The 12,677-nt window shown below is 41.3% G+C and overlaps 2 protein-coding genes across 8 annotated transcripts in view; both read left to right on the forward strand.

The window, feature by feature from the left end:
• NSUN7 (NOP2/Sun RNA methyltransferase family member 7) overlaps nt 1–12,677 on the forward strand; it is a 60,795-nt gene that overhangs the window by 22,786 nt on the left and 25,332 nt on the right. For 6 of the 7 annotated variants that reach the window (XM_012474920.2, XM_012474917.2, XM_012474919.2 and 3 more), the window contains one exon: nt 8,904–9,047. The exons of the other annotated variant lie outside the window; for it this stretch is intronic. In XM_012474920.2, the coding sequence (XP_012330343.2) occupies nt 8,904–9,047 (144 nt within the window). The remainder of the gene's footprint in view (nt 1–8,903; nt 9,048–12,677) is intronic. 7 annotated transcript variants of the gene reach the window in all.
• On the forward strand, nt 2,759–5,040 carry LOC135270657 (pyruvate kinase PKM-like). The gene has a single exon (XM_064366619.1). It carries the CDS (start codon nt 2,862–2,864, stop codon nt 4,455–4,457), a length of 1,596 nt encoding a protein of 531 aa, XP_064222689.1. The 5' UTR covers nt 2,759–2,861; the 3' UTR covers nt 4,458–5,040.

The raw sequence follows: 12,677 nt of genomic DNA on the forward strand, positions 1-12,677 counted from the left end.
TTTATGTCATATGCAATAAAAATAAATTACAACTATGGCATATAATTTTAGAAGAAAGGAAATAGAATTAATGTATCCTATGGTTTTTGCTTTTCTAGGCAGTGGTAAAGTAGTAAATTATATTAAGTGCATGATGTGTGCTATAATTTCTGGGACAATGAGTTAAACACATAATAAAATAATGTATAATGAATAGTTAAGAGGGGAGAGAAATGGAATATAGAATTGGAATATGAGTCTAAAAAAAGATTAAAAAGGAGAGGCTGGATGTGGTGGCTCACACCCGTAATCCCAGCACTTTGGGAGGCAGGGTGGGAGGATCACCTGTGGCCAGGATTTCGAGACCAGCCTGGCCAGCATGATGGAACCCAGGCTCTAATAAAAATACAAAAATTAGCCGGACAGAGTGGTGCAGGCCTGTAGTTCCAGCTACTTGGTAGGCTGAGGCACGAGAATCACTTGAATTCCGGATGCAGAGGTTGCAGTGAGCTGAGATAGTACCTCTGCACTCCAGCCTAGGCAACAGAGTGAGACTCTGTCTCAAAAAAAAAAAAAAAAAAAAGATAAAGGAGAGAATATCAGGCACAATGGCTCATGCCTGTAATCACATCCCAGCACTTTGGGAGGCTAAGGCGGGTAGATTGCTGGAGCCCAGGAATTTGAGACCAGCCTGGGCAACATGGTGAAACCCTATTTCTACAAAAAATAGAATAAAAATTAGTCAATGTGGTAGCACATGTCTGTGGGCCCAGCTACTCAGGAGGCTGAGGTTAGAGGATCACTTGAGCCCAGGAGATTGATGCTACAGTGAGCCGTGATTGTGCCATTGCACTCTAACCTGAGTGACAGAGCGAGACTCTGTCTTAAAAAAAGAAAAAAAAGGAGAGAAAAGGGGACATAGAAAAAGCAAGACAAATAGCAAATAGGATGGTAGATTAAACCAAATAATATATATTTAAGCTTTATACATTATATACGTATAAGACATTAAAATATATAAACAAAATATTTTATATTTTTATATATATAAAATATTTGATAAATGTTACTCCGGCTCAGCCTCCCAAGTTACAGGGACTATAGGCGTGTGCCACCATGCCTGGTGAATTTTTTGATTTTTTTGTAGAGATGACGTCTCACTATGTTGCCCAGACTGGTTGTGAACTCCTGGGCTCAAGCAATCCTCCTGTCTTGGCCTCCCAAACTATTGGGATTATAGGCATAAGTCACTGCACCCGGTCAGTCTTGGATTTTAAAAGATCAACTACATGCTGTTTACAAGAAATGCTCTTAAATAAAAGAATACAAAAAAACAGAAAAAGATATGCAGTGCTTATACTAATAAGACCTGCAGACAAATAGATTCAAGTCAAGAAGCATTGCTAAGAATAAAGAGATATTTATAGCCAGGCCCGGTGGCTCACGCCTGTAATCCCAACACTTAGGGAGGCCGAGGCAGGCGGATCACGAGGTCAAGAGATCGAGACCATCCTGGCCAACATGGTGAAACCCTATCTCTACTAAAAAAATACAAAAAAATTAGCCGGGTGTGATGGCACACACCTGTTGTCCCAGCTACTTGGGAGGCTGAGGCGGAAGAATTGCTTGAACCCAGGAAGCGGAGGTTGCAGTGAGCCGAGATTGCGCCACTGCACTCCAGCCTGGCAACAGAGCAAGACTCTATCTCACACACACAAAAAAAAAATGTTTATAATTATGAAAGGTTCAATTCATCAAGAAAATATGACAGTACTAAAGATATATGTACCCAGTAGCATAGTCCTAAAATATAGAGAGAGTAAAATTGTCCAGAACAAGCAACCCTTCTCTGTATACAAAAAATCCAAAGGAATCAATGAATAAACTATTAGAAATAACAAATTAGTATAATAAGGTTGCAGAACACAAAACGAATATATAAAAATCTATTGTATTTCTTTCTACCAGCAATGAATAATCTAAAAATGAAAGTAAGAAAATAATCCTTTTTATAACATCAAAAAGAATATAAGTCTTAGCAATAAATTTAATACAAATAGTTCAAGACTAATACAAGTAGTTCAAGACTTATACAATGAAAACTACAAAATATCATTTAAAGAAATTAGGAGGCTGGATGCTGTGGCTCATGCAGGAGGCCAAGGCGGGTAGATCACTTTGAGCTCAGGAGTTTGAGACTAGTCTGGGCAACATGGCAAAACTCCATCTCTATAAAAAATACAAGAAGAAATTAGCCAAGCATGGTGGCGCATGCCTGTAGTCCTAGCTACTCGAGAGGCTAAGGCTGCAGAATCTCTTGAACTTGGGAAGTGGAGGTTGCAGTGAGCCGAGATAGCACCACTGCACTCCACCCTGTCCCCCCTCAAAAAAGAAAAGAAATTAGGGCTGGGTGCAGTGGCACACATTTGTAATCTCAGCACTTAGCACTTTGGGAGGTTATAAAGTGGGAGGATCACTTGAGGCCAGGAGTTCGAGACCAATCTGGCAACAGAGCAAGACTCCATCTGTACAAAAAATTTAAAAATTATCCAGCCATGGTGGCACATGCTTGTAATCCTAGCTACTTGGGAGGCTGAGGTGAAAGGATTGCTTTAGCCCAGGAGTTCAAGGCTGCAGTGAGCTGCTTCACGCCACTGGGCATGAAGAGTGAGACCCTGTCTCTGAGAAAATAAAAAATAATTTATTTTTATTTTTTATTAATCCAGTCTGGGCAACAAAGTGAGACCCTGTCTCTAAGAAAATAAAAAATAAGGAGGCTGAGGCTCGGCTCCCTGCACAGCAGCTGCGCATCCCAGGGCGATAGATCTTCTTACGTTTGCAGCGTAACCCGAGTCGGTCAGCACCCGAGGACCTCAGCAGCCATGTCGAAGCCCCATAGTGAAGCCGGGACTGCCTTCATTCAGACCCAGCAGCTTCATGCAGCCATGGCTGACACATTCCTGGAGCACATGTGCCGCCTGGACATTGACTCACCACCCATCACAGCCCGGAACACTGGCATCATCTGTACCATTGGCCCAGCTTCCCGATCGGTGGAGACGTTGAAGGAGATGATTAAGTCTGGAATGAATGTGGCTCGTCTGAACTTCTCTCATGGAACTCATGAGTACCATGCGGAGACCATCAAGAATGTGCGCGCAGCCACGGAAAACTTTGCTTCTGACCCCATCCTCTACCGGCCCGTTGCTGTGGCTCTGGACACTAAAGGACCTGAGATCCGAACTGGCCTCATCAAGGGCAGCGGCACCGCAGAGGTAGAGCTGAAGAAGGGAGCCACTCTCAAAATCACACTGGATAACGCCTACATGGAAAAGTGTGACGAGAACATCCTGTGGCTGGACTACAAGAACATCTGCAAGGTGGTGGAAGTGGGCAGCAAGATCTACGTGGATGATGGGCTTATTTCTCTCCAGGTGAAGCAGAAAGGTGCTGACTTCCTGGTGACGGAGGTGGAAAATGGTGGCTCCTTGGGCAGCAAGAAGGGTGTGAACCTTCCTGGGGCTGCTGTGGACTTGCCTGCTGTGTCAGAGAAGGACATCCAGGACCTGAAGTTTGGGGTCGAGCAGGATGTCGATATGGTGTTTGCGTCATTCATCCGCAAGGCAGCTGATGTCCATGAAGTGAGGAAGGTCCTGGGAGAGAAGGGAAAGAACATCAAGATAATCAGCAAAATCGAGAATCATGAGGGGGTTCGGAGGTTTGATGAAATCCTGGAGGCCAGTGATGGGATCATGGTGGCTCGTGGTGATCTAGGCATTGAAATTCCTGCAGAGAAGGTCTTCCTTGCTCAGAAGATGATGATTGGGCGGTGCAACCGAGCTGGGAAGCCTGTCATCTGTGCCACTCAGATGCTGGAGAGCTTGATCAAGAAGCCCCGCCCCACCCGGGCTGAGGGCAGTGATGTGGCCAATGCAGTCCTGGATGGAGCTGACTGTATCATGCTGTCTGGAGAGACAGCCAAAGGGGACTATCCTCTGGAGGCCGTGCGCATGCAGCACCTGATTGCCCGTGAGGCAGAGGCTGCCATCTACCACTTGCAATTATTTGAGGAACTCCGCCGCCTGGCGCCCATTACCAGCGACCCCACAGAAGCCACCGCCGTGGGTGCCGTGGAGGCCTCCTTCAAGTGCTGCAGTGGGGCCATAATCGTCCTCACCAAGTCTGGCAGGTCTGCTCACCAGGTGGCCAGATACCGCCCACGTGCCCCCATCATTGCTGTGACATGGAATCCCCAGACAGCTCGTCAGGCTCACCTGTACCGTGGCATCTTCCCTGTGCTGTGTAAGGACCCTGTCCAGGAGGCCTGGGCTGAGGACGTAGACCTCCGGGTGAACTTGGCCATGAATGTCGGCAAGGCCCGAGGCTTCTTCAAGAAGGGAGATGTGGTCATTGTGCTGACCGGGTGGCGCCCTGGCTCCGGCTTCACCAACACCATGCGTGTTGTTCCTGTGCCGTGATAGACCCCAGAGCCCCTCCTCCAGCCCCTGTCCCACCCCCTTCCCCCAACCCATCCATTAGGCCAGCAACGCTTGTAGAGCTCACTCTGGGCTGTAACGTGGCACTGGTGGGCTGGGACACCAGAGAAGAAGATAGACGCCTCGCTGAAACATGGCTGTGTTTACAGCCTGCTCTGGTGGGACAGCTCAGAGCCTGGCTACCCATCATGCGGCCCCACCCAGTCAAGGGAAGGAGGAGGAATGCCGGACTGGCAGCCCCAGGAGCCAGATGGCAAGAGGGTGACAGCTTCCTTTCCTGTGTGTACTCTGTTCAGTTACTTTAGAAAATGGATGCCCAGAGGACTCCCAACCCTGGTCTGGGGTCGGGAAACAGCCAGCGAGAGTTAGGGGCCTTAGCGCACAGAGCAGTTGTTCCATTTAAGCCAACTCTGGCCCTGGCCCTTACTTGCTTCCCCAACCCCCTGGGCCTCCGCAGTTCACGTGTCCCCGCACTTCACACCTGTCCCCACCTGTCCCCGCCCTCCACTCAGCTGTCCTGCGGCAAACACTCCACCTTCCATTTTCCCCCACTACTGCAGCGCCTCCAGGCCTGTTGCTATAGAGCCTACCTGTATGTCAATAAACAACAGCTGAAAAAATAAAATAAAATAAAATAAGACATGAATAAGTGGAAAATATTCCATGTTTATGGATCAGAACACTTAATATGGCAGTGCTCCCTAAATTGATCTACAGATTCCTTGCAGTTCTTATAAAAATCTCGCTGAGCTTTTTCAGAAATTGACACACTGTTCCTAAAATTCACATGGAAATTTAAGGAACCCAGAATAGCCAAATGAATTGTGAAAAAGAACAGAGTTATAGGACTCACATATCCTGATTTAAAAGCTTACTACACAGCTATAGTAATCAAGAAGTGTGATACTAGCATAAGGATAAATGTGTAGATCAATGGAACAAAATTGAAAGTTCAGAAATAAACCCTAACATTTATAGTCAGTTAATTTTCAACAAGGTTGCCAAGACTATGCAATAGGAAATGAATAGTCTTTTCAACAAGTGGTGCTGGAACAACTGGATAGACACTCGGAAAAGAATAAAATTGGGTTCATATCTCAAATCATATACAAAAATTAAAATGGATCAAAAATATAAGTGTTAGAGCTAAAATTCTTATAAGAAAACACAGGTAAGTCTTCATGAGCTTGGATTTAGCAATGGTTATTTAGATGTGACACCAAAAGCACAAGCAAGAAAAAATAAATAAATTGGACTTCATCAAAATTGAAAACTTTTGTGCTTTAAAGTTACTATCAAAGAACTGAAAAGACTGGCCAGGCACGGAGGCTCACCCCTGTAATCTTAGCACTTTGAGAGGCCAAGGCTGGTGGATCACCTGAAGTCAGGAGTTCAAGACCAGCCTGGCCAACATGGCAAAACCCCATCTCTACTAAAAATACAAAAATTAGCTGGACGTGGTGGGACACACTTGTAATCCCAGCTACTTGGGAGCCTGAGGCAGGAGAATCACTTGAACCCAGAAGGCAGAGGTTGCAGTCAGCCAAGATTGGGCCACCGCACTCCAGCCTGGGCAACAGCGAGATTCCCATTTCAGAAAAAAAAAAAAAAGGATAACCTACAGAACCGGAGAAATTATTTGCAAATCATCTATCTGAAAAGGGACTTGCATCCAGAATATATAAACAACTCAACAATAAAAAGACAAATAGCCCAACTTAGGGCAAAATATCTGAGTAGATATTTCTCCAATGAAGATCTACAAATGACCAGTGAGCTCATCTGAAAAGATGCCCAACATCATTAATCATTAGGGACCTGCAAATTGAAACCATAATGAAATACCGCTTCAAACCCATTAGTATGGCTATAGTAAAAAAACAGGAAAATAATGTGTAAGCAAGAATGTGGAAAAATTGCTGATGGGAACATAAAATGGTGCAGCTACTTTGGAAAACAGTTTAGCAGAATCCCAAAATGTTAAACATAGAGTTACTATATGACTTAGGAATTCCACCTTATGTTCATACTCAAGAGAATTGAAAACATATATTCACAAAAAAGCTTGCACATGAAATAGCTAAAAAGTGGAGATAGTCCAAATGTCTATCAAATGATGAGTGGATTAAAAATGTGGTATATCCATAGAATGGAAGAGTATTTGGCCGTAAAAAAGAAGCCTAATGGTGCAAGATGGATAAATCTTAAAACATGATGCTAAGTGAAGAAAGCCAAACAAAAGAATCGTCATTTCCGATTACATTTTGGAGGAAGAGGGCAATATGCCAAATAGACAAATCCATGGAGACAGAGTAGATTAGCAGTTGTGATGGGCTGGAAGAAAGGGTGAATGGAGAATGACTACTAATGGGTACAGAGTTAGTTTCTTTTGGGAGTGAAGAAAGTGTTGCAGAATTTGACAATAGTGATGGTTACACAGCTTAGTGAATATACTAAAAGAACCCCTGAATTGTATACTTAAACCTTAAGAAAATCTCTCTGTTCACGCGGCTGACTTGCAAGGCAAGAAGCCCAAGAGGTCAACCTGGAAGTTTAATTTGGACCTTACTCATCCAGTAGAAGATGGAATTTTTGATTCTGGAAATTTTGGTACCTTCCCTAGTGAGTATCTAGGGTTCTATTCCCCAATTTTGCATTTTTTTTGGTTTTAAAATAGGAACAGTTTCTACGGGAGAAGTTTAAAGTTAATGGCAAAACTGGAAATCTCGGGAATGTTGTTTACATTGAATGCTTCAAGAATAAAATCACAATTGTTTCTGAGAAACAGTTCTCTAAAAGTTATTTGAAATACCTTACTAAGAAATACCTTAAGAAGAACAATCTTTGGTATTAGCTTCAAGTGATTGCATCTGACAAGGAGACTTAGGAAGTTCGTTACTTCCAGATTACTCAAGGTGAAGATGAATCAGAGTCGGAGGACTAGGCAAAGGCTTCCCTTACAGGGCTTTGCTTACTAATAAAATAAAGGAAGTATACATGAGAAATGCCAAGAAATTGGCTTTTAGTTTATCAGTGAATAAAAATATTGTACTCTTAAAAAAAATAAATCAGAACCAAAAACTAGACAATTTATCTTAGTGAGAGATTTTAACGGACTTCTCTCAAGTTGAAAAATTAGTAAGATAAGTAAGGATATAGAAGATGGAAGCAACATGATCAGCAGCTTAACCAAACTAACGTGTAGAACACTGTACCTAGTAACTGCATAGCACACATAAATACCAAAAGTTACTACATGCTGGGTCAGGAAGCAAGTTTCAGTGATTTTCAGATAACTTAAATCACGCAAAGTAGTAGTAGTTGTTGTTTTAGAGACTGAGTCTCACTGTCACCCAGGCTGGAGTGCAATGGTGTGATCCTGGCTCACTATAGCTTGACTTCCTGGGTGCAAGCAGTCCTCCCACTTCAGCATCCCAAGTAGCTGCAATTACAGGCACATGCTACCACTCTCAGGGTTTTTTTTTTTTTTTTTTTTTTTTTGGTAGAGACAAGTCCGCACTATGTTACCCAAGCTGGTCTCGGACTACTGGCCTCAAGCAATCCTCCTGCCTCAGCTTCCCACAGTGCTGGGATTACAGGCATGAGCCACCACACCTAGCCCATAATGTTTTTCAACCATAGTGGAATCAAGCCAGAAATGAGTTAAAAAAAAATGTAACTAGGAAATCCCAGTACATTTTGGATTTTTTTTTTTTAGACGGAGTTTCACTCTTGTTGCCCAGGCTGGAGTGCAATGGCACGATCTCAGCTCACTGTAACCTCTGCCTCCCAGGTCCAAGTGATTCTTCTGCCTCAGCTTCCCAAGTAGCTGGGATTACAGGTGCGTGCCACCACGCCTGGCCAATTTTTTGTATTTTTAGTAGAGACAGAGTTCCACCATGTTGGTAAGGCTGGTCTTGAACTCCTGACCTCAGGTGATCCACCCATTTTGGCCTCAGAGTGCTGGGATTACAGGTGTGAGCCTTGCTATAGAATAGAGGCCACGCTGAGCTTAGCTGCTTTATCTCAGTCTTCACCACTGTTATATGAAGTAGCTATCCCATTTTATGAAGAAGGAAATGGAGGCTTAGGGAGATTAAAACGCACAGCTAGTAGTGAAGCTGGGAGTCACATTTTTTCTGTCTCTGAAGTCCATTTCTTCCCTACTGTATCCTGAAGTTCCAAATCAGAAGTTTAATTTTAAATTTCAAAATAATTTCAGGTGAAGAAGAAAGCATTCTATTAATCGGATTCCTGTATTAACTTTGGGTAGATATCAGAGAAGAATAGCCCTCTTTTCTGACTACATTAAAATGAATTTTTGTGAGGTTGAGGATTTAAAAATGTAGAATAAATAGATACAATCAAATACTACATTAAGATTTTTCATTAGTATTTTACATTAATTTTTCTGTGTTTTTTCCCCAGATATTGAAATACTTCGTGAGCTATTTATTAACATTGAATCAAAGGATCACAGGTTACAGAAAGTTAAAGTGATTTTGCTGCTACCTCGTTGTTCAGGACTGGGTGTTAGTAATCCAGTAGAATTTATCTTAAATGAACATGAAGGTACTTGTTTTAATTTCTAAATTATTGAAATTAGTTGACAGTTTAAAATATAAAACTATTTAAAATTTTTAAAATAGCATGTCTAATATATCTGATTAATAAATAATAGCTACCATATATAAAGTACTTACTATGTGTAAATTCCTTTACCTCTGTTACTCATTTAATCCTTACACTAATCCTGTGGGAAATAGATCAGGATGATATTCAAAATGTTTAATAATTGGAATAATGTAGGCAATCAGAAAAGATACTGGCCAGTATGCTATTTGAATATACCAGAGCTCTTGATGTAAGTGTTAAAATTTACCAGCACTCTGTAGACGAAAATACTGAGATTCAAAGATTGATTCATTTTTCTCAGGCCAAACAACTAGAGACAGAACTAGGATTCAAATTTAGATCTGTTTGACTCTAGAGCTTATGTTCTAAACATGATCCTAATTAAATCATAATCAGAGTATTTCAAACACAAAGGTATTTTAATCTCCAGGATGTATGCTTTATAAAATGATCATCTCAGACTAAATACAGAAGCATTTACATTTAATTTTATTGGCTTTTAAATACATCTTAAGGAATTATTATTTAACACTAACATTTGTTGAGCACTTAGATGTAAGGCCCTGGGCATGATACTTTTCCTGGATTATTTCCAAGATTATTTCTTGTGAAAGTCTTCACAAGAATGCTGTGAAGTAGTAGTAACTTGTTATCTCTCTTTTACAAATAAGGAATCCGAGGCTCAGAGAAGTTAATGAAGTCTCCTAGGATCATTGGGCTAGTAAGTGGCAGAGCTTGGATTCAAATACAACTAGACTGACTCTGAGACTAGCACTTTTAATGACTCTCTTAATCACATTATATTGCTTCAAATTAAATGAAACTTATTCTTACCCCTTGCTTATACTGAAAGGCTTGGATAAGATTAATTAGAATATTAGAAAAAGAAGACACTCCACCAACAGTCAGAATATAGTAACTGTTTTCTGTTTCTAGCAAGGACAGAAAGAGGAGAAAGAGAAATGGAGAGAAAGGGGCTAATATTTATTGAATACAACAGTGTCCCAGGCAATGTTCTAGGTAGTGTTCACATCCTGTCACTTAGTAGTCACAATCACTTTTTGAGGATAGTGTTCTTATAATTGTAGAGGAAAAAAACCAAGACTCAGAAAAATTAAACAAGTTGCTTATGGTCATGTAGCTAGTAAGTACGGAAGCTGGGATTCAAATTCAGGTCAGTTAGCACCTTTTCTTTCCACTAAATGACACTGTCTTTAACTGGGTTTAAACTGTACCACATGGAATTTTGACTTGCTGTAGAAAATTTCTTACCAGAGAAACTTAAACAGAGGAATAACCAATTCAGATAGTAGAATAACCAATTCAGATGGTAGGTAGACAGAGAATATTTCCAGATGAACTTCAAGAAATAATCAAAGATCAATTAGTAGACACTGAAAGAAAAGGGGGAAGAAAAAAGGGGAAGAAATAGCAGCTCTAATAAGAGCTGTCAAGAGAACTAGAGCTCAGAACTGTGAGACTCTGGCCTTATCCTGGGCCATTTTGATGTGGAAATCCAGAAAAAAATATATATATTTAAAAAAAACTAAAGGCAGCCAGGTGCAGTGGCTCATGCCTGTAATCCCAGTACTTTGGGAGGCCGAGGTGGGTGGATCTCTTGAGGTCAGTAGTTCGAGACCAGCCTGGCTAACATGGTGAAACCCTGTCTCTACTAAAAATACAAAATAGCCAGGCATGGTGGCACGTACCTCTAATCCCAGCTACTAAGGAGGATGAGTCAGGAGAATCGCTTGAACCAGGGAGGTGGAGGTTGCAGTGAGCCGAGATGGCGCCAGTGCACTCCAGCCTGGGCAACAGAGCGAGACTCTGTCTCAAAAATAACTAAAATAAAATAAAATAAATTAAAGGCCATGGGAGAAAAGCCCAAAGGAAAATACAAACGAGGAAAGGGGGAAAGGAAAACATTTTCTAGGTACTGGTAATGTTTTGAAAACCTTGATGAGATGATAGGCTAAGCTAAGAAGTGGGCGTATCCTGAAATAAGGTGGGCTTTTGAAGAAACCTGGGCTCTGAGGAGCTAAAAGCCAGAGCAAATAAGTAGCTGTTGACCTATGGTGGGAACGTTAGTCAGAAACTAGTGGGGGTAAATCCAAAAGATTATTTTATTAAACTTAGATACAAGGTAGAATGGATCAATAAGGAATTAGTTTTAAACACTTTCTTTTTTTTGAGACAGAGTCTCGCTCTGTTGCTCAGCTGGAGTGCAATGGTGCTGTCTTGGCTCACTGCAACCTCTGCCTCCCAGGTTCAAGCAATTCTCCTGCCTCAGCCTTCTGAGTAGCTGGGATTACAGAGGCCCACCACCACGCCTGGCTAATTTCTGTATTTTCAGTAGAGATGGGGTTTCACCATGTTGGCCAGGCTGGTAAAAACATTTTAACATTGAAAAATATTAGAACCATTGAGGAATATATGAAGTTGGTCCTTGCTAACAACTTGGAATTATTTTAAGATAGAATTAAAGAATTGGATGATATGGCTTTAGAGTATAATAATATGTAATAGTCCTTTAAAAAGTAATGAATAGTTTTAGAATAGAGATAAAAAATGTGAAATACAGGCCAGGCACACTGGCTCACACCTGTAATCCCTCCACTTTGGGAGGTTGAGGTGGGTAGATCAGTAGAGGCCAGGATTTTGAGACCAGCCTGGCCAACATGGTGAAACTACATCTCTACTAAAAATACAAAAATTAGCTGGGCATAGTGGCACATGTCTGTAGTCCCAGCTACTCAGGAGGCTGAGGCACAAAATCGCTTGAACCGGGGAGGCAGATGTTGCAGTGAGCCGAGACTGCGCCACTGCACTCCAGCCTGGACAACAGAGTAAGATCCTGTCTCAAAAAAACAGCAACAACAACAGTAACAAAAAACAAACAATGCCCCATGAAATGTAAAACTAAATTGGGAAGAAATGGAGTTTAATTAACCTTTAGTGATATTATGGGAATGGGCAACAGCCACATACATGGTATAAATAATCGACTGCTCTACTCTAGGGAGTTCTAGAGAGCCAGCTGAATACACAGTTTAGAAGTTGGGGCCCTCTGGTCAGATTTCTGAGTTAGAATCCTGGCTGTCCAGTTAGTAGCTATATAACCTTAGACAAGTTGTTTAATATATGTTTAAACAATTATCTTAATGTTAACAGGGATAGTGATGCTTCAAGGAGTTGTTAAGATAATCTACATAAAGTAGCATTCAGTATATCTTCATTAATATTATCAATAAATATGTTTACATTATTTTTCAAACACTAAAAATTATAAGACATTATTGCTTAATCTGTTATGAAGGCATACATTTGCTTTTCTGAATTTTTTCTTCCAAGGTTTCATTTGGAAACTTTGTATTTTAACTGTGTCTTTGTGTGTTCCCAGATCTGACTATAGCCCATTAGTTTTTATTTTGGAAAATAAACCTTATTTTCTCTTTCCAATATTAGTCTCTAGACTGATTGTATTTTCTCTTCTGTATCTAAATGACTTAAATGACTACTTGGATGACTATCTCATGGGAACTTAGAGAAAAATAATATTAAATATTT

The sequence above is a fragment of the Aotus nancymaae genome, unplaced genomic scaffold (assembly GCF_030222135.1).
Source record: "Aotus nancymaae isolate 86718 unplaced genomic scaffold, 86718_ANA_hifiasm-v0.15.2.pri h1tg000006l, whole genome shotgun sequence".
Taxonomy (NCBI): domain Eukaryota; kingdom Metazoa; phylum Chordata; class Mammalia; order Primates; family Aotidae; genus Aotus; species Aotus nancymaae.